The sequence below is a fragment of the Puma concolor genome, chromosome E3 (genome assembly GCF_028749965.1).
Source record: "Puma concolor isolate L17-30 chromosome E3, mPumCon1.1.hap2, whole genome shotgun sequence".
In the NCBI taxonomy this organism is placed as follows: domain Eukaryota; kingdom Metazoa; phylum Chordata; class Mammalia; order Carnivora; family Felidae; genus Puma; species Puma concolor.
Window position 1 is genome coordinate 39,690,673 of NC_141682.1, and position 22,003 is coordinate 39,712,675.

General features: G+C 54.8%; 1 protein-coding gene and 1 long non-coding RNA gene across 5 annotated transcripts; one reads left to right on the plus strand and one right to left on the minus strand.

The window, feature by feature from the left end:
- Nucleotides 1-44: 44 nt before the first annotated feature.
- SLX4 (SLX4 structure-specific endonuclease subunit) lies at nt 45-21,904 on the plus strand. Of its 4 annotated transcripts, none has more exons than XM_086692125.1 (15): nt 45-118; nt 2,027-2,729; nt 4,145-4,369; nt 6,488-6,677; nt 7,790-8,002; nt 9,953-10,161; nt 10,256-10,572; nt 11,112-11,352; nt 11,821-11,909; nt 12,799-12,945; nt 13,754-13,923; nt 14,858-17,055; nt 19,183-19,282; nt 20,075-20,395; nt 20,873-21,904. In XM_086692125.1, the coding sequence occupies exons 2-15, from the start codon at nt 2,387-2,389 to the stop codon at nt 21,339-21,341; spliced, it is 5,232 nt and encodes a 1,743-aa protein (XP_086548251.1). In that variant the 5' UTR covers nt 45-118; nt 2,027-2,386; the 3' UTR covers nt 21,342-21,904. The 4 variants fall into 4 exon arrangements, with proteins under 4 accessions (XP_086548251.1, XP_086548252.1, XP_086548254.1 ...); XM_086692126.1 differs by having other exon boundaries at nt 19,186-19,282; XM_086692128.1 differs by lacking the exons at nt 45-118; nt 2,027-2,729 and adding an exon at nt 4,949-6,020 and having other exon boundaries at nt 4,242-4,369.
- LOC147573170 (uncharacterized) lies at nt 11,413-19,990 on the minus strand. Its single transcript, XR_015245501.1, has 3 exons — nt 19,612-19,990; nt 13,214-19,496; nt 11,413-12,748 (listed from the first exon to the last, which is right to left on the minus strand). It is a non-coding gene; the product is annotated as an uncharacterized LOC147573170 (long non-coding RNA).
- Nucleotides 21,905-22,003: the final 99 nt, after the last annotated feature.

The window sequence follows — 22,003 nt, forward strand, 5'->3', positions numbered from 1 at the left end:
AGAGAGCGTCCCGAGCCTTTCCGCGCCTGCGCAGACGCAGTCCTCCGCCGGGGGCGCCGTTTGGCGCATGCGTAGGCGCGAGATTCTCCGTTGAGAAGGTGCCTCGGCGGCGCCGGAGGTAGGAGGAGTCGGGCTCTAGGGCCGGGAGTCTGCAGTTGGGAGACAAGGTCCAGCCACCTTGGGCCCTTGCCGTTCTCGGTGGGAGAGAAGAGTCTTTCTCGCCCGCGGTGTAGAGGCAGGAGCCGCACTTGGTTGGAGGGCCTGGGGCAGCCTGAAAGGGAGGACGGGTGGGCTGATCGGATACCCCGGGGTCGCGGCCCGGGCGTCAGTCCGACGATCGGAATTCGCCGTCTGGCTTAAGAGCAGCCCGAGCCCTTGACAGCCCTTCCCCAGGCCGGGTCCCCCGCCCGCTTCCCTGGTGTCACCGGGTCGGGGGCAGCGGGAGGGTCCGCCCCGCACTGCCCATTCATTCCTGCAGCGGCGGGTACAAAGCGGAGTAGACCCAAGTCCCGACCCTCTGGAAACTTGCCGCTTCCTTCAGCAAGTACTGAGTGAGCACGTACAGGAGGTGGGCCGTCTTAGGGCTAGTATCCAAGGCAATGTGGAGACTCAGCGGGGTGTGGAGGGTGGGATTTGCTCTAGCTCCCCGCGTCCGACTGGCTCAGTTCAGGGGCTTCTCCCTGCAGCCTTCTCTCCCACCACGTTCTCTTAGCTCCCATGATACCAAACTCTTTGCACTTAATTCAGCAAATAATTGTCGAGCATTTTTTTTTTTTTTTTTTTTTTTTTACAATTCGGGTACTTCACCAGCCCAAGCGAATACGAAATAAAATAGATGAGGCTGTGCCCTCTTGAAATTTGAGCTGAGTAGGGGACAGATACTGAGTAAATGAATGAAAATGTAGGAGTTGATGCCCTGGAACCACGCTGCTTGGATTTGATCCCAGCCCTGCCACTTCAAAGGCTGTGTGAACTTAAGCCAGTTCCTTATTCTTGTGCCTGACTCTTGCTGTAAAGGGATGACAATACAGTCTACCCAACAGGATTGTTGTAAGGATGACACGAGCTAGACTCGTAAAGCAGTTAGACCTGTGCCTGGCATACAGTAAGCATTCAATAAATGTTACCTGTTACAAACGGTGGTAACTTGTGATAAATGCGATTGTGAAAACAGTGTGTGGTGACAGAAAATGATGGCAGTGGAGAGGGTCCACTTGGATAAAGGATGAGGGGAAGCTTCTTTAAAGAGGTGACACAGAAGATGAGAATGGGCCAGCCATGCAAAGTAGATTACAGGTGTCCATGTCTGCTCACCTCCAGAAAAACAGGTGATTAATTGGATTACTCGGACAGTGGAGGTTGCAATATGGTATTTGAAATAAACTCTGTTACTGGGTCATTCAGTTTTGACTTCTGAATCCCACTAAACTGTGCCAGTGTAAATAATCACACCCATAAGGCTCAGCCTTTGCAGTGGTCGCCGTTCGAGTTAAGTTTGGGGAGCTCTTGCTTGGGTGAGAGAGGGTGGAAAAAAAGTGGCCTTCTTTTGATTTGGAAACATTGCTCATGTCAGTGATGAATGAGCCTCCTGTACTCTTGTCTTTTGTTTCTTCCTGAGTGTTGAAGCTCATATTTTCTTCATTCCTCTTGTCCCTCCCCTGCACATTAAGTTTCTGTTGATAGGGCCTGAGGGATAGTTTTTCTGCATTTGACGATCATCTTGTTTCTGCGGTAACTGCCCTTCATGGGATTCATTCATTCCCCAGATTTCAGTAAAAACAACACTCTTTCAAGATGCTCACAGTCTTTCTTTGATGGGTTTCTAGATCCCTCCCCCTGTGTTGTGCTGTGATATCCTGTAGGACCATGAGTTTGTGTTCACCAGGCTGTACTTGAGTATTTGACACAGGTACTGTTACTCTGAGGACTTTGTCCATCCTCTCCATCCTCTTGTACCTTCCTGGAAGGAAGGGCATAAGATGCAATGTCTGTCTAATTACATTTAGATGCTTTTGGTTTTCCACAGATGTGACATTGAATGAACCAATGTGCTTTATCACTATGGAGATCTTGGAGAATTGCCTGAGCATGAAGTTCATATGTATCCTACCTTGGAGGCATCTGTTGGACAGCAAAAGCTCTCAGATGTGAACTTTAAATGTGCTGCTTAATGCAGACTCTGTGTGAAGAAAGGCATTTAAATTCTTATGCGGGGGAAAGCACGACTTTTTGCTCAATTGTGCAAACTCTGCAGCTGTCCTAGTGAGAAGTAGAGAGCAGCCGTGATGGAGCTACAAGTCTGAAGGAGGCCCTGCTAGGCTTTTCTTGGGTCCCCAGATAGACCTCAAATCTCTGAAGAATACTTGAGAGCCTTAAAGTTGGTCAGATGATGGATGAGTCAGACGATGATTTTAAGGAGCTCTGCGCCACCTTTCTCCAAAGGGTGAAAAAGAATGGCACCAAGGAAGTGTCGGGGGAAAGGAAGACACAAAAGGCCTCAAACAGCACTGAGACAAGTAAACCGAAAAGGACCAAACCAACTGCTACCAAGAGCAAAACCCTTCAAGGCCCCAGGGAGAAGAAAACTCGGTCTGGCAGCCAGGCCCCGAGGACTAAAAGGCAAGGGGCACCCAAGTGGCAGGAGAGCAAACCAGCTCCCCCTGAGAATGGAGGGGGAGGTGTGCCTGCCTCTGCTGTGCTCCAGGAGAACGTGCAGAACACCCAGACAGGTAACTGGGCCAGCGCCACGGGCAGTACGTTTCCAGAGAGGAAACCAGAGATGACTGTACTGTTTTACACCAGGAGTCAGAAAACTTCCTGCAAAGGGCCGGATAGTAAATTGCTTTGGCTCTGCAGCCATGGTCTCTGTTGCAACTTCTCAACTCCCTAGGCAGTGAGTAAGCAAATGAATGGGCTGTGTTCCAACAAAACGTCATTAACGAAAACAGGCAGCCAGCCTGAGGACCATAGTTTGCTGACTCCTGTTTTAAACAGTGGTCAAATATAACCCCTTCGTGAACTTTCTACATGATTATATTTGTGGCCCTCTGCTCTTTCAGAGTTTCCTATTAATCTTTACATTATGTAGTTGACACAAGTTACGTGAACATGAAAATAATGCTGCTTCTCATTTTCTTGAATTTATTCCAGAGTGGGTAAGTTGCAATGGGGCCAGCCAGTTCGTTTAGGCTGCTCAGAAGGCAGTAGGAAGCTGCCAGATGGGTTTAAACCCCAAGAGAATCTTCAGGTCCTTCCTTTCTCCTCAAGCACCTTTGTTCTTTTCTTTTCCTTTGTCTGTTTGAAGCAGGTTTCTTATCCTGCTGCCCTTGGTGTACTGAACCATATTGTGTATGTAGCATGCCTTCTTCAAGCAGAGCTGAGAACCAGCCTTGCATAAGATATTTGGGCTCCTGGGTTCTGTTTCTAAATATGTCTCACCTTTACTTCCTGATCTTAAGTGATATTTTTTACCTAGTGTGGTCAGCATGATCTCTCAATGGAGCGGTGGTAAACACTTAGCTGGCAGAGACCGTTGTAAGGCATCAGTGATGTTACCGAAACGTCGCTGGTCCCTCATGCACCCTTTGGGAGTCTAGCGAAAGCCACGCATGACTCCCCCAGAAAACCGCACCCCCGTGCACACCTGTGAAACTGGCATAAAACTGCAGGGCTTCATGGATCCCCACCAGAGGCCATCTGTGGACGCCAGGTTACCAAACTTATGACCTAGGAAGATCAAAATGTTTGTCTTTAATATTTCTTTAATAACAGCTTTAGAGAAAGAATTCACATTCTATAAAATGCACACTCTTCAAGCATACAGTCCAGTGGTTTTAGCGTACTCACAGAGCTGTGTAGTCATTACAACTCCGCAGTTTTTGAACATTTCCATCAGCCCAGAAATAAACCCTGTGCTCATTAGCAGTCACTCCCTGTTCCCCCTCCCATCAAAGATATTTATGACAGGTCTATTTATATTCCCCCCAACGGGGAGGACACCAATAATCACTCCTATTCACACTTGAGGGTTAAACTCAACCAGTTGGTAGAGGGCCCCTTGAGACTTGGGTCTAACCTGGATCTGGTGGAAGGCTTTGTTTCTCCAGCTAGAACACATGCCTGTGAATGTTTTCCTCCTTGCCAGAGGATGCTCGGGACAGCGACTCCCAGCCCCCTCCTTCCCATCTGACTGCGATGGGGCCCAGTCCCTCCAAACCCCGGACGGCCGAGCTCGTCCTGCAGCGAATGCAGCAGTTCAAGAGAGCAGATCCTGAGCGCCTGCGGCACGCTTCCGAACGGTGCTCCCTGGAGTCTGCAGTTGAAGAAAACCTCCCGAAGGGCCCTCGAGAGGAGATGACGGCAGGGGACGGTACGATGGGAGTTTTACATCTTCCCCTCAGGGAGAAGTTTTAACTCGGGGTGAGGGGCGGGGGAAGGGCAGGGCGGGAAGGAGCTGGCATTCCAGGAGTTTCTGGTGGGGGCCGGCTCTCTGCCCGGGATTGTACCTTGGCCATTCATTGTTGCTAGCCAGAGAATGAAGGGTCCCTTGGGTCATTTCTCACCTACCTTCTTTGACAAGATACCTCTCCCTCGTTTTATTTATTTTTATTTGTTATTTTTTAGAGAAAGAGAGTGTGAGTGGGGAGAGGGTCAGAGAGAGAGGGAGAGAGAATCTTAAACAGGCTATATGCTCAGCACAGAGCTTGATGCCGGGCTCGATCCCATGACCCTGGGATCATGACCTGAGCCAAAATCGAGAGTCAGATGCTCAACTGACTAAGCCACCCAGATGTCCCTATTTTTGGCTTTTTATTACAAAATTTTTCCCACGCACAAAAGTAAATATATATTACAATGAACCTCCATATCCTCAACCTGTATTTAACAATGAACATTTTGCCATCTATCTGTATGTCTCTAAGTGTACATGTTTCTTCTATACCATTAGAAAGGAAGTTCCAGACATCATGATGTTTCACCCCTCGATCTCCTACGTGATCAAAGTGTTGCTGCCACACCTAATTCCATAATTCTGCCTGGTGTCCGCTTCATATTAAAATGTCCCCACTTGTCCCAGGGACAGTTTTACAGCTGGTTTCTTTTTTTTCTGAATAAGGATCCGTGAGAACTAGATGTCCACAAACTGCATCTGCGACAGTTTAGTAGTGTCTTAAACTGTCTTTTTCACGATTTTTTTCATTAGTGCAGGACAACTGTGTTTTAAAATCTCCCACTTTTCTAGATTTATTTGCTCACGGTGTCATTTAACCACTTCCTGTAAGCCCTGTGTTGCATCACACGTGAGTAGACTAGAGGTCTGAGTGGCTCAGGGTTAAAATAGCTTGGCAACAACATTGCAGGTGGTGTGCCCCAGGAGGCAGTCCCATTCTTTATCCTACAAACAACAGGAGCCCTCCTCCCTGGTGAAAAGACACACGAGGGAAAAAAATAGGAAGAGACTGCATGGATGGTCCTACAGCTAATAAATATGGAGTCTCTTGGTACCGACGTGCAGATTTCCCCTTGGGAGCACTGAGGATTCTCAGGCTACCTCTGAGGTCCACGCAGGCAGCGATGTGGCAGCTGCTGCGCCATCAGTCCCCGCAGCACCAACAGGGTGCACAGGAGTTGCTCAGCTAGAACACGAGCTCGGCACCCGCCCTCTGTGGGACTCGGTGTTTCCATCGATCTTCACAGCAAAGCCAGTCATGCTCAGTATTCAGGAGACAGAAACCATTTCTTTGTTTAAAAAAAAAAAATAGGGCACCAAAATGAAGGGTGATGTGTTTCTGGCTTTAGTGGAAAGAGCGATAGACTGTAGGAATATTCAAGGACTGAGGATTTGTGAAGTTCTCCGAGCACCTCCCTGTGAGTGCCAATAGTCTGCTCCAACAAATTCAGATGTGACAGAGGGCCGCGGCCGTGGCCCAGCCACCGAGGGCGCCATCTCCAGACCAGAACCAGTCCGTCCGTCCTTTGGTCTGATGCTGAGAAGGAGACTGACCTTTGAGGACAGAAAGGCATTTATTTCACTTTGACCTGTTTTTTCTAGGATGGGAAACAAAAGGTCCTAGCAGTAGGAAAGGCTGCACTTTGAAGAGAAAACCTAGATTTATTGGAATAGGAGCCTTGCAAGCCTGGAACGCCCGAGGCGGAGTTTCGCAGAAATGGGGAAAACGGAAGGCGCGTTCTCCAGGACGCTGCTGCTCAGACGGTGGTCCTGACCCGTCAGAAATGCGGAATCTCAGGCCTCCCCTAGATCTGTGGGATGCAGACCTGCGCTTTAACAGGCTTCCCAGGGTTCTTCTGCACACTTGGGGGAGTTCCTGTTCCAGGGGCCCTGCTTACATCCACACTCACCGGACAGGGTGGGGCCGGGTCTGCTTTCTCCACACTCCACCCACTGTGGGTGCTCCGTGAGGCCTGGCAGGCGGTGCAGGGGTATGCAGGTGAGCTCGTCCTCACGGGTCTTCGTGCCTCTTCACAGGGTCGGGGCCCTGGCTCCCTGCCACAGAGAGTGACGCGGCGGTGGCCTTGGCCCTGCAGCAGGAGTTTGGGCAGGAACAAGCATCGTTACCTGATGAGAACCTGGAGGAGACAGGGTTGTTCTTCTGCCAGATCTGTCAAAAGAACCTCTCAGCCATGAACGTGACACGGAGGGAGCAGCATGTGAACCGGTAGGAATGGCCGGTCACCTCTCCCGTGGGTGTGACAGGTCCAGCGGAATCTGTGGTGGGAATCCGGAGACACCTGACCATGACCATAGCACCTCAGTGTTGGCATCAACCTGTCCTTGCTGTTTTTTAAAAAAATTTTTTTTTTCAACGTTTATTTATTTTTGGGACAGAGAGAGACAGAGCATGAACAGGTGAGGGGCAGAGAGAGAGGGAGACACAGAATCGGAAACAGGCTCCAGGCTCCGAGCCATCAGCCCAGAGCCTGACGCGGGGCTCGAACTCACGGACCGCGAGATCGTGACCTGGCTGAAGTCGGACCCTTAACCGACTGCGCCACCCAGGCGCCCCTGTCCTTGCTGTTTTTTTACATAGCTTTATCGAGATGCCTTTCCCGTATTATACAGTTGATCCTTTTAAAACGAACTGTTCAGTGGCTTTTATTTATTATGTCCAGAGTTGTGCAACCGTTACCACAGTCAATTTTAGAGGATTTTTACTCCTCCAAAAAGAAACCCTGTACCCATTAGCACTCACTCTCCCTCCCCACCCCCACCAACGCCCACCCCAAGCCCCTGGCAGCCGCTCATGCACTTTCTGTCTCTGTGGATTTGTCTGTTCCAGACGTAAGTGGAATCACACAAGATGGAGCCTTTTGTGTCTGGCTTCCTTCACTCAACATACTGTTTTTGTGGTTCATTCAGGTTGTAGCACGGATCAGAATTCTGTTCCTTTTTACGGTTGAAGAATGCCCCATTGTATGCATGGACCGTGTCTCATTTATCCGTTCTTCCGCTGGCGGGTGAATGTGTTTCTACCTTTTGAATATTGCGAATAGAGCTGCTGTGAGCGTGTGTTTCGGGTATTAGCTTGAATGTTTGCTTTCAGTCCTTTGGGGTATATACTTAGGAGCGGGATTGCCTCCGTGTAACCTGTCCTTGCCTTCTTCAGCCGGCTTTGCTAACAGATCCCTAAATGTAGGGGTTCGGAGGCTGAGCGAAGGCCGCGTGGGGGAGCTGGCTGTGGCCCGCAGCATGTCCGTGCTGACGTGGACGCAGGTCTGCTACAATCCACGTTATCAGGGAGGGCGTTCTGTGTTCACCGTCTTCCTCCAGGTGCTTGGATGAGGCTGAAAAGGCACTGGCACCCACCACACCACGGATCCCCGAATGCCCGATTTGTGGGAGGCCGTTTCTCACCCTGAAGAGCAGAATCAGTCACCTGAAACAGTGCGCGGTGAACATGGACGTGGGCCCCCAGCTCCTGCTCCAGGCTGTGCGGCTGCAGACGGTTCCGCCGGAGGGGGCCTGTGGCACACTGGCATCAAGGTGAGTCACATGAAAAGGAGGAACACCACAGAAACGCTTTTTTTCTTTTTAAAGCCTTTTGTAGTGTTAGAGAACAACAGAACCCTAGACCCCTCCCTAGATTCTGGAAACGAAACATTTGAGAAGGAAATCAGGCACAGTGCCCACTAGCATGGAGAGGAGACAGATTCTGTATCCTCGAAGGCTTTGAGATGGTCCACACGGGTGTGTCTACGCAAAGGACTGGCTGGACTGGTTTCCTGGAGGGCCTTTCTGAGCTTTTTCCATTCTTGGCATCCTGTGGTTGGTGCCCTCTGGGGCAGTGAGGAATTCGGTAGCCCGCTGTCCCGTGTCTGTGTCCCGTGTGCTGTGGCACAGCTTCCACCTCCACGCGGTCCGATTCTCACACCATTAACGTTAAAGGACTCAGCATCGTTCAAAGAGTTGTCAAGACAGAAGCACAGGCCTTTTTGTTAATGTGCATGAATTAAATGCATAAGTGTCACAATAAGAGGCCTGCACGTAGCCAGAAACAAGTCCTTGGTGTGCAAACCACAGGTACGCGGGCAGCTCAGCTCCCCTGCACCTTGCCCCTGCCACGGTGGACGCCGGCATTACAGGGAACAGTCTAGTGCCGGCCCTGGACTTTTGCAGGTTTGGGACTTCCTTCCTTTGACAGCTGTCAAGAGCAAAGGGAAGGCCAAGGGCGTGGCTCTGTTTGTCCTGGCCGGTGTCTTGCACACAGGTTATGGGCATCTGAACTGGGCCAGTGGTGGGACTGGGGTGGGCAAAAGTCAGTTCTTAGCTGGTGAGCCTGTCTGTATTGTAGCACATCAACAGCAGCATCTCAGAATTGGAAGCTTTAAGGACCTAGCATAGATATTATCTAAGCCATTGTTGTCTTTCAGTAGGACTGGATGACAACTACTTACTCAGATGACATATATCTGCTTTTTAAATACTTCCAAGAAGAGACACAATATATGTGTGTGGGTCCTTCTAGAAGGTTGTTAAAGTAGAAAACGACAGCCGATGGACACCCTCACTGAGGCTTTGAGACTCACCTGCCCTAAGGCCAAGCCTGGTGTGTGTGGAACTCTGGGTAGTGGATACTGGGATGGCCCCTTTCTCTCTGGGGGGCTGTGGTTATCATGTGGGGTTCCCAGGAAGTTGAACCAAATTAGGGCTTGTGTAGATCTTCCGAAGTGATATCTGAGATTCTTGAGCCATCCCTGGCCCAGGGGAGAGCATGAGCTTCTCTGGAAAGACCAGAGGTACCTTCCAGAGCAGCCCCACAGCTGGGTTTGCGCTCCCGGTCTCTCTCTCACCGTTGCCCTCCTATTTCTCACTCGGCCTGTTGGGATTCACCAGGCAGTCTGCGTTCTCCAGCCAGAAAGTCCTTTAAGTAAATCTCCTCCAAGCTGGCTGACCATGTTGGTGGTCTAAGCTGGGAGTCCTTTCCTTCAGACCTTGGACAGAGGCTCCACCCACGGGCCCCTGCAGGAGGGGAAGGGATCCTTTCGTGGCCAGTGTGGCCAAGGGACTGCCTGAGGGGCATCTGAGGTATGGTTGCAGAAGTTGGTGGAATCCAGGAAGCTGACTCAGAGCCGTCGAATGTGGGCTCCATTGGCAGGGTCTGGCCACACGGAGCATGTGCAGGTACCATTTACAGCTTTGTACGTCTGCCAAGAACTCAGCTGCGTAGCATCACATGGAAGGTCCCAGAGCCTCTGCTCTCCGGGCCGCGGCGAACGTGGCCCAGAATCACTTGAGCTTACACAAGGCAACAGGATGAGTACAGTGAATGCCCAGAGCAATTGACGCCTCTGTCTGATGAGTTCACATTTATCCCTTTTCTCTCCTGACCAGAGGGTAGAAGGGGTCCAGGCCTCTCTGGTCCAGTGGGGACCGCCTCAGAAGAGGAAGCGCTCACACTTCCGGCCTCACTAACCTGTTTGGCTGTCTTTTAAGCTTCAGCCATCACGCTGGAGGTCTGAAGCGGAAGGGAGCCACCAACCAGAAGGAGCTGCAGAGGAAGCGGCGGGTCACCAAGCCTGAGGCGCCGTCCGAGGACTTGCTGGTGGCCATGGCCTTGTCCCGGTCTGAGATGGAGCAGGAGGCTGTGCCAGCGGCGCTCAGACTGGGAAATGCCTTTTCTGAGAGGATAAGACTGGGAGCAGGTAGGCGCACCCCTGCGGGGGGAGGCTCTCCACGCTGCTGGCCGAAGGTGACTGCGGCTGGGCCTCGTGACCCTTTGCTTCTGTTTACCTCCAGAAAAGAAGAGCCGCAAGAGGAAGGCGCCTGTTTCCCCTCCCCCGTTGTTAGTCCAGGACCCGGAGACCACGGGGAGGCTGACGGCGGATCGGGTGGCCCAGCTCTTTGCCGAGGAGGTGGAGCTGTCCAGCACGCCGCCACTTCCCACGAGCAGGATTCTAAAGGAAGAGCTGGGAAAGGCCGGTCGGTGTCTGCGGCCACCTGGAGGGAAGCAGAACTTTCTGTGGGAAGGCAGCGCCCTGACTGGAGCCTGGGCCCTGGAAGCCTTCTACACGGCAAGCCTGGTCCCTCCCATGGTGCCCCAGCAGCCCGCAAAGGTGCGCCCTCCCCTCTGGGCATACGGGGGGCTCTGGGGAGAGGCCAGCAGCTCCAGGAATGCAGCACTGGTCATCAACAGAAAGTCTGAAAAGGAAGGAAGGATAGGAAGTCAAGGGGTGTTGACTGTAGCATGTTTCTGTGTGTAGGAACTGATGGCTCTCCTGGGAAGAAGTGGCCAGTTTCCCACATGTATCCTGTCCCTGGAGAGTGTAACTGAAATGCAGTCCAGGACCCCACCCCCAGAAGGGCTGGTATAACCCACGTATGGTGAGGCCCAGGAACCAGCCTGATGCAGGTGTGCCTAGAGTCACTAAGCTTGAGGCCATTTAGATGACGTTAGGACAGGGCCTTCAGGAACCTTCCGCAGACATAGGTGCAGCAGGCAGGCCTTTACTGTGACAGAGAAGTCCGTTGATAGATGGTGAGGGAGAAAAGCTTCATAGGGTTGCTCTGGGCTGTGGCTGGCACTCTCAGGGATCCTCTGCGTGGCGGCTTCTGCAGTAGCCATTTGGTCACTCGGCTTTCTGACTTCTTTCAGGCTCTTACACAGGAGCCCATGCTCCTCCCAGGGCTGCCTGACCAGCCAGAGCTGGGAGTGCAGACGCCACCTGCTGTCCCCAGTGCCCACCCTGCAGGCCACGGCCCCAGGAGCCCAGGCCCCTCCGCCAGCCAGAGGGAGCACCAGGCCCTGCAGGACCTTGTGGACCTGGCGGGAGAGGGGATGAATGCCAGCCCATGGCCCTGCAGTGGGGGACCAGCCAGCCCGGGAGGGGTTGCAGGTGAGACACCGGATGGGACACCTGGGCCAGACCCGCCCCCCCCCCCCCCCCCGCCCCGGCCATGGCTGCAGCGTCACTGGCTAGTCCTTGTGACGTGGTGATAGCCGCTCAGACCTGGGGGTCTCTGGCTCGTCCCCATAAGATGGGGAGAATGCGGTCTCTGTAAGTGCTTTCCTTTTTTCTCAGATGAATGTCGTGTTGGTGAGTCTGTCACAATTACCTTAAACTTTAACCCAGAACACAGCCCTTTTCCCAGAGCAAGAGACCTGCAGGCTACTTGTGTCTATTTCACCACCCTGTACCTCTGGGTGAGGGGGTAAAACCTATCAGTAGGTGGTTCACTTCAGTGAAGAAGCCCTCGGGTGACAAGTACCTCCAGGGTGCCTCTGGGGTCAGCCGGCTGACAGGTGATGCCTGGAGATTGACGTTGCCAGATGTGATGTTCTTTTAACCTGTGAATTCTCTCAGGGATGGATTTGTCACCCACTGGCCTTCCACTGACTGGGTTTATCCCGCCACCCCAGGAAGAGCAGCTGGAGAGGGGCGGCCAAACTTCGGTAAGGCTTCTCCCTGCGGGCTGGGCAGCCTGGCCCTGCTCCCGACCCTGTGGTCCTGGCCACTGAGTCAGCTCACTGTCTCCAGACCCTTCCACAAGTGCACTGGACCCTCACTGGCCTTTGAGCTAAGCCAGGCAAGAGACCACAGGAGTCTCCTGTCCCCTCTAGGGTTCTGCCATGAGGCTTCTGTCCCTATCGTCACTGCACTCTAGGGTACCACAGTAGCCAAGCCCCGGGAGCCTGCTGTGTCCTGAGAGCCCACAGGGATCACCGCTGCTCTGTGAGGGGCTTCGTTCCCTGAACTTTCATTCATTTGTTCAGCATCTACTGTGCCCCTCTGACATCAGGTCCCAGGCTGGCCTCTGGATAATGGTTCAGGTTCCCTGTTGGTGACGCTGGGTTGGAAGTTGGGTTTTCCTTAGAGAGGATGTCATCCTGTTAGTATATCGGTATCAGCCAAACCCTTCACACCACGGTCTACCTGATGACCATGGCACAGGGTCGGAGAAGGGACTCGGAGCTCCCGTCATCCCGGTACCTGAATGGTGAGGGCTCAGGATCCTTGCCTGTCACATCGGGCCGCACACGGTGTTTATGAAGCACTTAGCCCAACGTGCACCCTGCTCACCCTGCTCGGCCGCGGCTAATGCCTCATCTGCAGCTCTCTTGCAGCCGTCATGCCTCCACTTGCTTGTCCCCCGCATTGTGGGCCAGGGGATTCCGGGTAACAGAGAACTTGAGCAAGAAGCTAGCGTGCTGTCCCATATTGTTGAGAGCCTCAGGGTAATAACAGGTGGAACCCGGCATGCGAGCCTTGTGGACAGGAGCTCAAGGCACCCCTAAAGTTGGGGAACTTGCTGTTAGCCCGGTCTGCTCCCCCTCCTTCCAGCTCACCCTCAGTTTGCTGCTGGCTGACTTCAGAGCCATGGTCAATAACCCACAGCTGAGCGACATCCAGCTTCAGACAGACAGCGGGGAGGTGCTTTACGCCCACAAGTTCGTGCTTTATGCCCGCTGCCCCCTTCTCATGCAGTATGTGAGTATGTCCCCTCTCCCCCTTCTCCCTTCCCCCCTTCCTCTCCTGCCCCTCCCCTCCTTCCTTTCTCTCCTTCTCCACTCCTCCCCCTCCCCTCTTCCCACCTCCCCTCCGCCTCCCCCCCCCCCGCCCCCTCCTCCCTCCTCTCCCCCACCCCTCCCATTCTGGGTGCTCTCTTATGCTCCCTTCCACTCTGTCCAGGCTCTCCCTCTGCCTTCCCACCCCCTTCACCCCCCTTCGCACCCCCCCTCCCCGCCCACGCTCTCACCCGTCTCTCCGTCCTCTCAGTTATACTTCACGGAGAAGACCTTTTTGAGGTTAGGAAGCAGTATGAGGAAATGAACTGAGGATTGGGAAACATCAGATTTCTTGATTCACTGAATAAAAATCCACTTTTCCCCAGAATTTTTTCCTTTTCCTCTGTGTCTGTAATTATAAAGTCATCCTCGACCTCTTGAAGATTGAGCTGCTGACAAACGTTTCTGCACTGACCCGCACCGACACGCATTTAACTTGAACGTTGTGTCGCAGGATCCAGGAAGCTACTGTCGGCCTCTCCCAGAAGGTTCTAGTGCCTCTGATGTGTCTGTCGAGAGGGAAACGACCGGGTGCTTAAACACCCATCACGGTCTGCTTTTATCAACGGCGAAGTCCTATGGCCTGACCACAGAGCCCGCGGGGCAGACTGGCGCGACACTGGCTGACGCTGGCGCCGGGGAAAGGCTGTGTGGAGGAGGGGCCCCCTCTGTGTGGCCCCCGAGTCAGGCTCGTGAGGTCGGTAACCTCCTGTATTCTCCTTCGTTTTCAGGTGAACAGCGAAGGCTTCTTCGCCGTGGAGGACGGCGACGTGAAGAGCCAGCGCGCGCTGCTGGGTGGCGTGAGCGCCGAGGCTGCCCGTGCGCTCCTGCACTATCTCTACACCGCGGACCCCGGCGTGCCTCCCCGGCTGGTGCCCGGCCTGAGCGCTCTGGCCCGCAGGTACGATCGTTCTTCCCGTTTACCTCACAGCGTCTGATGCGAACTGCCAAGGAGTAGCAGGTTGACGGCTCGCGGGAGGGCCAGGGCTGCGCCCTTTCTGTGTTAACCCCAGGTCTATGCTCAGTGGTGACCTCACCTGGGATGTACTGACTGGAAGTCTGGCCAGAGCGGGCGCTCGCGAGAGAACCCAGCGCTGGTGGAGGACGGCCTCTGCCGAGTCACGTGGCTTGGAGCTCCCTGGGTGTGATGGGGGTGGTCCTCAGCTGCCCCAAAGCCCTGCCACTCCTTGGCCGTTCCACCACGAAAGCCTAGCGGTGGCCGTCCTTTCCCAGGTCCCAGAAAACAGAAGCAGCTAGGATGAGTAGTTTAACTCCCGCGGGCTCGCACCTAGTCCACGCAGCAGCCAGGAGGGGCAGCGTGCAGCTCCACAAAACGAGGGGAACCGTGTCCATCCGACGCCGTGTCAGCCCTCGGGTGCATCCTTGGGAGAGGACCAGCCTGCCCCTGGGGTTCTGAGTGTGCCAGTCAGACCACAGAGTGTTCGGGGACACGGCAGGTGGTGCCCCCATCGCCCCGGCTGACCTGTGACGGGTTCGCTGTCTTTGGTTTGCATCGGTCCAGAGCTCCGGGTGCCTCTCAGGGCAGCTCCAGCCGGGCCGCACCACCAGCTGCTGTCCTCCAGCTCGGCCCGATGCACCTTCCTGTTTGCGCAGCGGAGTCCAAGATCCCTTCCTTAAAGTCCCTGAGTTCCTTCTAGAGCTGAGTGGTGTGTGTGGGGCGGGGGCTGCTGGGTGTGAGCATGGGCGCCGTCTGGAATAGAGCAGGGAAGAGGCCAGGACTGAGTCGACGGCTGTCCTCCCCATGACCCTCACCTGTGCCGGGGCACCGGCTGCTGCCTCTGTGGGGTAGTGATGCGTGGCGTTTCCTGTTGCAGGTTCGGCGTTAGCGAGCTTGTTCTTCTGTGCGAACAAGAGCCTGATGTGATGGGTTCAGAGGACAGGCCACGGAAGGAGAATGAAGACGAGGACTGTGAAAGCCGGGCGGAGAACTTCCAAGAACTCTTGAGGTCCATGTGGATAAAGGAAGAGGAAGAAGCAGAGGCTTCATTGAAATCCGAGGGCTGTGAAGAGGACAGAGAAAAAGTGGATGAGGCAGAAATGGAAGAGATTTATGAATTTGCAGCCACTCAGCGCAAGCTGCTCCGGGGGGAAAGCACTCCAGAGGTCAAGGAAGAAACGGACCGGTTCAGGGAGGATGGTCCCTTGTCTGCACAAATCTCATTAAGTGTTCAGGTTCACGAACAGCCGGAAAATGCAGAAGAGATGGAACTGTGTGACCAGAGAAGAGATGAGGCCCCAGTCAAATGGAAGAGCATGGGACCGTCCACGCCCCTGCGACTCAAGGGCCGTGGTGCAGATGTAGAGACAGCAGGGTCCCCAGAGGAAGCACTGGGGCGTCCCGGCTCCTCTCACCCTTCTCGGGGCGGCCGGACAGGGAGAAAGGAAGGTGCGTTTTGGTGCTCGGCTGCTGCTGCTGCTGCCGCTGAACAGCCCTTTTCATCGACTCCCAGAAGATGCCCTGAACCGTCGCAGACAAGTGAGCTCCAGGAAGACAATGGCACGGCCACGAGAAAGGGGGCGGAGAGTCCTTGTACCCCTGCCCACCGGCAGGCACCCCCATCGCGCCCGTGCCTGTCGAAGCTCCTTCAAGGCAGGAGTCCTGGCCGGCCACACCCTTGCCCTCGCCCTCATCACACCGGCCAGTCGCCCAGCGAAGCTTCTAGGGCAGCCTCCCAGGACTCACCATCCAAGCAGAGGAGGGGCAGGAGCCTCTGCAAGCTACTTAAAGATCCAGGCCTTCAGAAAGGCAAAGAACGTGGTTCCTTGTTGGAATGCAGAAATAAAGGGGCTCTGGTCTCCCCAGAAAAATCTCCATCCATTGACCTCACCCAATCAAAACCTGGTCATTTGAGCTCCCGATCTCAGAATACTCCATCCAGCAAGAACAGAGAAGATGAGATTATCCTTTTACTGGACTCAGATGAAGAGCTGGAGCTGGAACAAACCAAAACAAAGTCAGTTCTTGATGGTCCCCTGGAAGAAAGGAAAGTGCTAGAAGTTAGCACCAAGTCTTCTGAGCTGTTTTCCGTCATCGACGTTGATGCAGATCAGGATTCTTTCCAAAGCCCACCACGAAGAGAGGCGGAACTGCTGTGTGGGGAGGAGAGGCCGCCAGGGAGCCAGGGCTCACGGGAGGGCAGAGGGACCCCTCAGCTGTTCTGTGACCCCGAGAGCGGCCCTGAGGAGGACAGCACCACAGACGCCTCATGGCTGGTGCCCGCCACCCCCCTGGCTAGCAGAAGCCGTGACTCTTCATCCCAGACCCAAATAACAGGCCTCAGGTCCAGGGCTTTAGTGGATCACATGGCCCAGTTCAAACCCTGGGCCTCCCTAGAAAACAGGGATAGACCCGAAGCTGCAAATACATGTTCGATAGCCAGGCCCCAGATGTCGCCACCGCACTTGGGCCCCATCATTGCAGGAAGCCCCGACAGCAGGGGCCCATGCAGTCCCCACCCCGGGCGCCTCCAGCACTTTGCTCTTCTGGCGGCCTGTCCCATCTCAGGGGGCCTCGCCGATTCCACGGGGCGGCTCCGGAAGCGCTCGCCCCTCGGGCCCAGCCTGCTGAATCAGGCCACCGCGAGTGAGGTGGTGGAGGTGGAGGACAGCGAAGACGAGCGGGAGGTGGCCAACAGCAGCCCCCTGCCGGACAACGACCCTCCGATCCCTCTTGATGACTGCCACTGGCACATGGAGCCCCTCTCTCCGATTCCGATCGACCGCTTGAATCTTGAGCTGACGGGGCCCCTGAGCACCAGTAGTCCCAGCGGTTATGGCCACTCCCCGGCCCTCTCGGGCACCACCCCCATCCGAGGAAGCCTTGCTGGCCAAAGAAAGGCTCCAGAGAAGTCCCCTCGGGCCGGCTCGCCTGGGAGCAGCAGGCAGAGCTTTCTGAACTCCACTCTGTGGGACCACTGGGATGAAAAAGAACAGACGTCTCCAGAGCTCCTTCCTGCGGCCCAGACGCCGAGTGCTGATGAAGCTCAGAAATCAGAAGGGTTAGAGACGCCAAGTGAGTAGCGGGGCGGGCTGGGGAGTGGGGGTAGTTGTGTCTTACACTGTTTTACACTAAGGGGCTGGAGGGGACGGTGAAGACAGCGCAGGGCCGGCTGAGCCCTCCCTTCCGCCTCCCGGCTCAGGGACAGCGGGCTTGCTTCCAGAGTACCCCTTAGCCAGTTCGTATCCTTGCCTGGGTCCTGTGGCTCCCCTGGGCTCGAGTGAAAATTGCTGTCTTTGGACCCTGCTCGGGACTACTGAGCCAGCACTTCTGAAGGCCGACACGAACACCTCAGGTGCACCTCAGAATCGGCCAAGCGTGGTTCCCCCCGAGGTGAGACAGAGCTGCCGTGCCGAGCCCGCAGCTCCACTCCTGTGAGCACGCTCAGTGGAAGTGCAGTCAGGACCGAAACAGATCCTCGTACCCAAGTGTTCACGGCAGCCAAAGCGGGGAAATAACCAGGCGTCCCTTAGCTGATGTGCAGGGGTAAAGGCAATGCGGTCCCATCCACGCAGTGGGGTATTATCAGCCACAGAAAGGACAGAAGTACTGACCTGGTACGTCATGGATGAACCTTGAACACACGATGCTCGGTGAGAGACCGGAGTCACGGGAGACCACATGCTGTGTAATTCCATTTCCGTGACACGTCCAGAGGAGATGCCTCTGTTAAGACAGGAGCAGACGAGCAGTTGCCGGGAGCATGGCAGCGTGCTGGGTACGGAATTGCCTTTTCGGGGTGACGAAGATGCTTTGGAGCTAGATAGAGGTGGGGGTGGCACCGCACTGGGAACGTCCAAAGTGCCTCTGGATCGTTCACTTTAAAATTACACGTGAATTTGCATCTCATTGAAAAAAACAAGAGGTGGGCAAGTGGGGGAGGTCCTTCCTCATCCACCAGCCCCCAGCCCCGTGGGGGGATGCCGTTTCCCAGCTCATTTCAGTCAGAGTCCCCCGTGCCAGTCCCTGAGGTGTTGCCGCCCACCCTGTCCCCTGCCGGGCGGATCCTGGGGGAGCCGGGAAGGGCAGGGTTGCACCAAGCAGTGGCCGGTAGCATGGAAGCAGCCTGCGGACAGAGCATCTGCGTGCGACCGGTGTTTCATTTCCTCCTAAAACCCGACACCATCTGGGCCTTGTTGACCAGCACTCCCAGCATTGAATGGACTTCAGAATTGCCTGGAGAACGTCTTAACACAAACACGGCCAGGCCTCCCACCCCACCGGTCTGGGGCTCGGCCAAGAATTTGCATCTCTAACCAGCCAGTTCCCAGGTGGTGCCGTGGGAACCACTGCAGGAGACATCAGACCGGGGGGACCTCAGTCCGAATTTGAGGCGGGCTTCCACGAGGTGACAGGCTTTCTCAAATTATACAAAGACTTTTGTGCTTTTTTTCAGGAGACGGCCTGTTTTCATTGGAGTCTCAAAGGACTCCAAGCTCATAAAAAGGATAAGAACCAAATATATTCCTAAGTTGTCCCGTTTGTCTTTAAAATACTGACTTCTTTTCTAAAATAGCAGCTTTACTGAGCTGTTATTTACACACCATAAAGTTTACCCTTTAAGATGTATAATCCAGTGGTTTTTAGGACATTAACAATGTTCTGCAACTGTGAGGGGCTGGGTAAAACGGGAGGGAGAGTGGGAGGTGCAGGCCTTATTCCCAGGACAAATGAGTAAGTCCTGGGAATAAAACAGCACAGGGAACAGTCAGTGGTCTAACAGCGCACGGTGATAGACAGTAGCTACGAAACAAAAACGAAACCACACCCCTCGGTGGTTTTAGTACATTAACAGTGTTCCGCAAGCATCACCACGAATCCCAGAACATTTTCATCATCCCGTCAGCAGCCACTCCCGCTGCCCCTTCACCCCAGCCCCTGGCAGCCATGAATCTGCCTTCCTCCCTGTTCCCGCAGCATCGGCATCGCACAAGGCCTGTGGCCCTCATCACGTGCCGTGCGATGCTTTCCGAAAAGACACAATTCCAGACTCAAACGATGAAGGGGTGAACGTACTGCTCTCATGCACAACGGTGGCTAGGCTTCCTTTGAAGGCAGGATTTCTCTTGGTGATCCTACTGAGCTCAAAAGAGGTAAATCCAGGTCCCTTGTGCTGATACATGTTTCTTTTGTTCTACCTAGAAGGTGCTCATTGGAAGAACTTGCCCCCGAAAGAGCCCATAACCCCAATGCCAAGGTATTCCATCATGGAGACCCCGGTACTGAAGAAAGAACTGGATAGGTTGGTGTTGTTCTTGAAAACTTGCTCCTGAGTGGTCCACTCCCTCCTGTGAGCGTCCAGGCTTTAGTGAGGCCGGAGATGAAGGTCCTGCTGTGGGGCTCTGGTAGCAGGAGCCGCTGGGGGTGGGAGAGTGTGTGACGTCTGGCTCTCCGCACACTGTTCCCGGAGAAGCTAAGAGAGGAGACTCCGTCAGGTGATCCATCGGGTGACAGGTCTCCGTGAGCCATGTGGATGGAAATGGGACACTTGCCTTAACAGTCTGAATAAGGAGATCTGATTTTTTAAAAGAACATCAAAACTATCACATCCCAATCAATGCTGCTCCTCACCTTGGGCACAGAAGGTGTTCTCACTACCACCATCGCTCAGAACCTGGGAATGGCCCTTCTGGAATATTCTTCAATGTAAGCTCAGTTGGCCTGCAGAGTAGACATCTCTGAATGCTCACAAAAGTCAGGCATTTAAGATTTCAGTTACACAGGGGCGCCTGGGTGGCGCAGTCAGTTAAGCGTCCGACTTCAGCCAGGTCACGATCTCGCGGTCCGTGAGTTCGAGCCCCGCGTCGGGCTCTGAGCTGATGGCTCAGAGCCTGGAGCCTGTTTCCGATTCTGTGTCTCCCTCTCTCTCTGCCCCTCCCCCGTTCATGCTCTGTCTCTCTCTGTCCCAAAAATAAATAAAAAACGTTGAAAAAAAAATAAAAAAAAAAAAAAGATTTCAGTTACACAAAGCCATTAATTTAATTTGTTGATAACTGTTTGCTCTTTGCTGAAGTTCACCTGTTTCCCCATTCAGGTTTGGCGTCCGCCCTCTACCCAAACGCCAGATGGTCCTGAAACTGAAGGAGATATTCCAGTACACTCACCAGACTCTGGAGTCAGACTCCGAGAATGAGAGCCAGTCCTCACGGGTGCTCCTGGAGGCGCCTCACAGCCAGACCCAAGCCAGCAAGACATCCAAGGGCTCCTCCCATCAAGAGAATCCTCCTGGTGGAAGCCTCCCTCCAATGAGCAGGGAGGAGCCTCCAGGCCCTGATGGTGACGCCCAGCTCCCAGCCTCCCAGGAATCAGTGGCCTCCTCCGTGGACAGCAGTGACAGCTCCTTTAACTCACAAAGGTAACGGGACCAAAGGACAGGGCGAGTGGCTTCATAAGTCCTCCAGCCAGTGGGTCCGTGAGTTGGCGGAAGCAAGGCCTAATGCCGATGTTGAGAAAGCCCAGCTGCCTTCTGCATTTGAACTGTAGGAAACCCAGCTGGGGTTACGGGCAGTCCCCTGTGAGCCTCCTGAGCAGACCTCTGGGGCTCCCGTATCCTTGCCCTCAGGATACTCTCGTGAGGGGGCGGGGCTGGCCTTCCCGGTAGCACCTGTTGCTGCCGGCAGTAGATTCTGGCAGAGGGTAGGATCCTGCCCCCGCCGCAGCAAGAATGGCAGGATTGCAGCGGCCTGGAGCTTCCTGCCACCCTGGGAGGTCATCCGTGCCACGTGTTGGGCTCTGCAGGGGACACAGAAACGCTCTTTCCCTCAAAGAGACTCCTGGTCTCAGGGTGCTGTAGAGGAGGGTCACAAAATGTTTTTCGTCTGGTTCTTTGCAGTTCTTCCTGTGAGTTTGGAGTGGCCTTTGAGTCTGCAGGGGATGAAGAGGGTCAAGAGGAGATAAGTGCCTCACAGACGGCCGCCCAGGCGGCAGCCACGGAGGAGGCAGTGAGGCGCTACATCCGCTCCCGGCCGGCCCTCTACCGCAAGGTCCTGCTCTATCAGCCCTTTGAGTTGGCCGAGCTGCAGGCCGAGCTGAAGCAGCATGGCATCCGCATGGCCCTGGGGAAGCTGCTGGATTTCCTGGATGCCCACTGTATCACCTTCACCACCTCCGCGGCCCGGAAGGAGAAGCTCCAGAGGAAGAGGCGGCAGCCCGTGGGCAAGAAGAATCGGGGCAGGGCAGCGGGCCGGTCCGCCCCTCCCCACCCGCGGCCGTCCGCAGCCTGTGAGCGTCTGCAGCCCCCCGCGGCGAGCCAGGCCTCCACGGGCGTTTCGGGGCCTGGGGACCACATCAACCCCCCGTGAAAGTGACGATGGCACCGAGTTGGTCGGCTTTCCCCAACTCCATTTCCACGGTCCTCAGGGCCCCAGCCCCTTCCTCTTGTCAGTGCCCATGGTTTGTCTCCCTTTGTCTCCCTGTGACCCCGCCGTGGGTGGCCACCGGCTGGCCAGGACGAGGTCTTTCGGGTACAGGGTGTCCTCGTCCTGAGGTGGACATCCAGGGCCAGCTTGCCCTTGCCCTGCCTTCCTTCTTGACGCTTGGCCGTAACCCCAGCCTCCACCAGCAGACCAGGTGCCCCCAAGCCTGTCACTGCCACATGTTAGGTGCTCTGCTGGCCCACCCATCCCGCCTAGATACCTGTCATAGTCACCAGCAGTCTCCAAACTGGGCAGTGCGGGCGGGCCCGGCTTTGCCGGGTATGTGGGGGAAGCTATCTCCAGCCTCGGGAGCGGTGTGGAGTATGGGCGAGGGCCAGAAAAGAGGAAAGGTCTGGGTCTCTACATCCATGTGAATGCCTTGTCTGTTTTAAATACGGTGCAGTCCATTTTATATGATGTGCAATAAAAACAAAAACGCTGTATAAAAAGTTTCCAGATACTACACTCTAGAAGGATGAGGGAAGCTGGCTGGCAGCTGCCCCCACACCCACATCTGCAGGTCTCTGTGACGGTCCTTCATTGCGAGG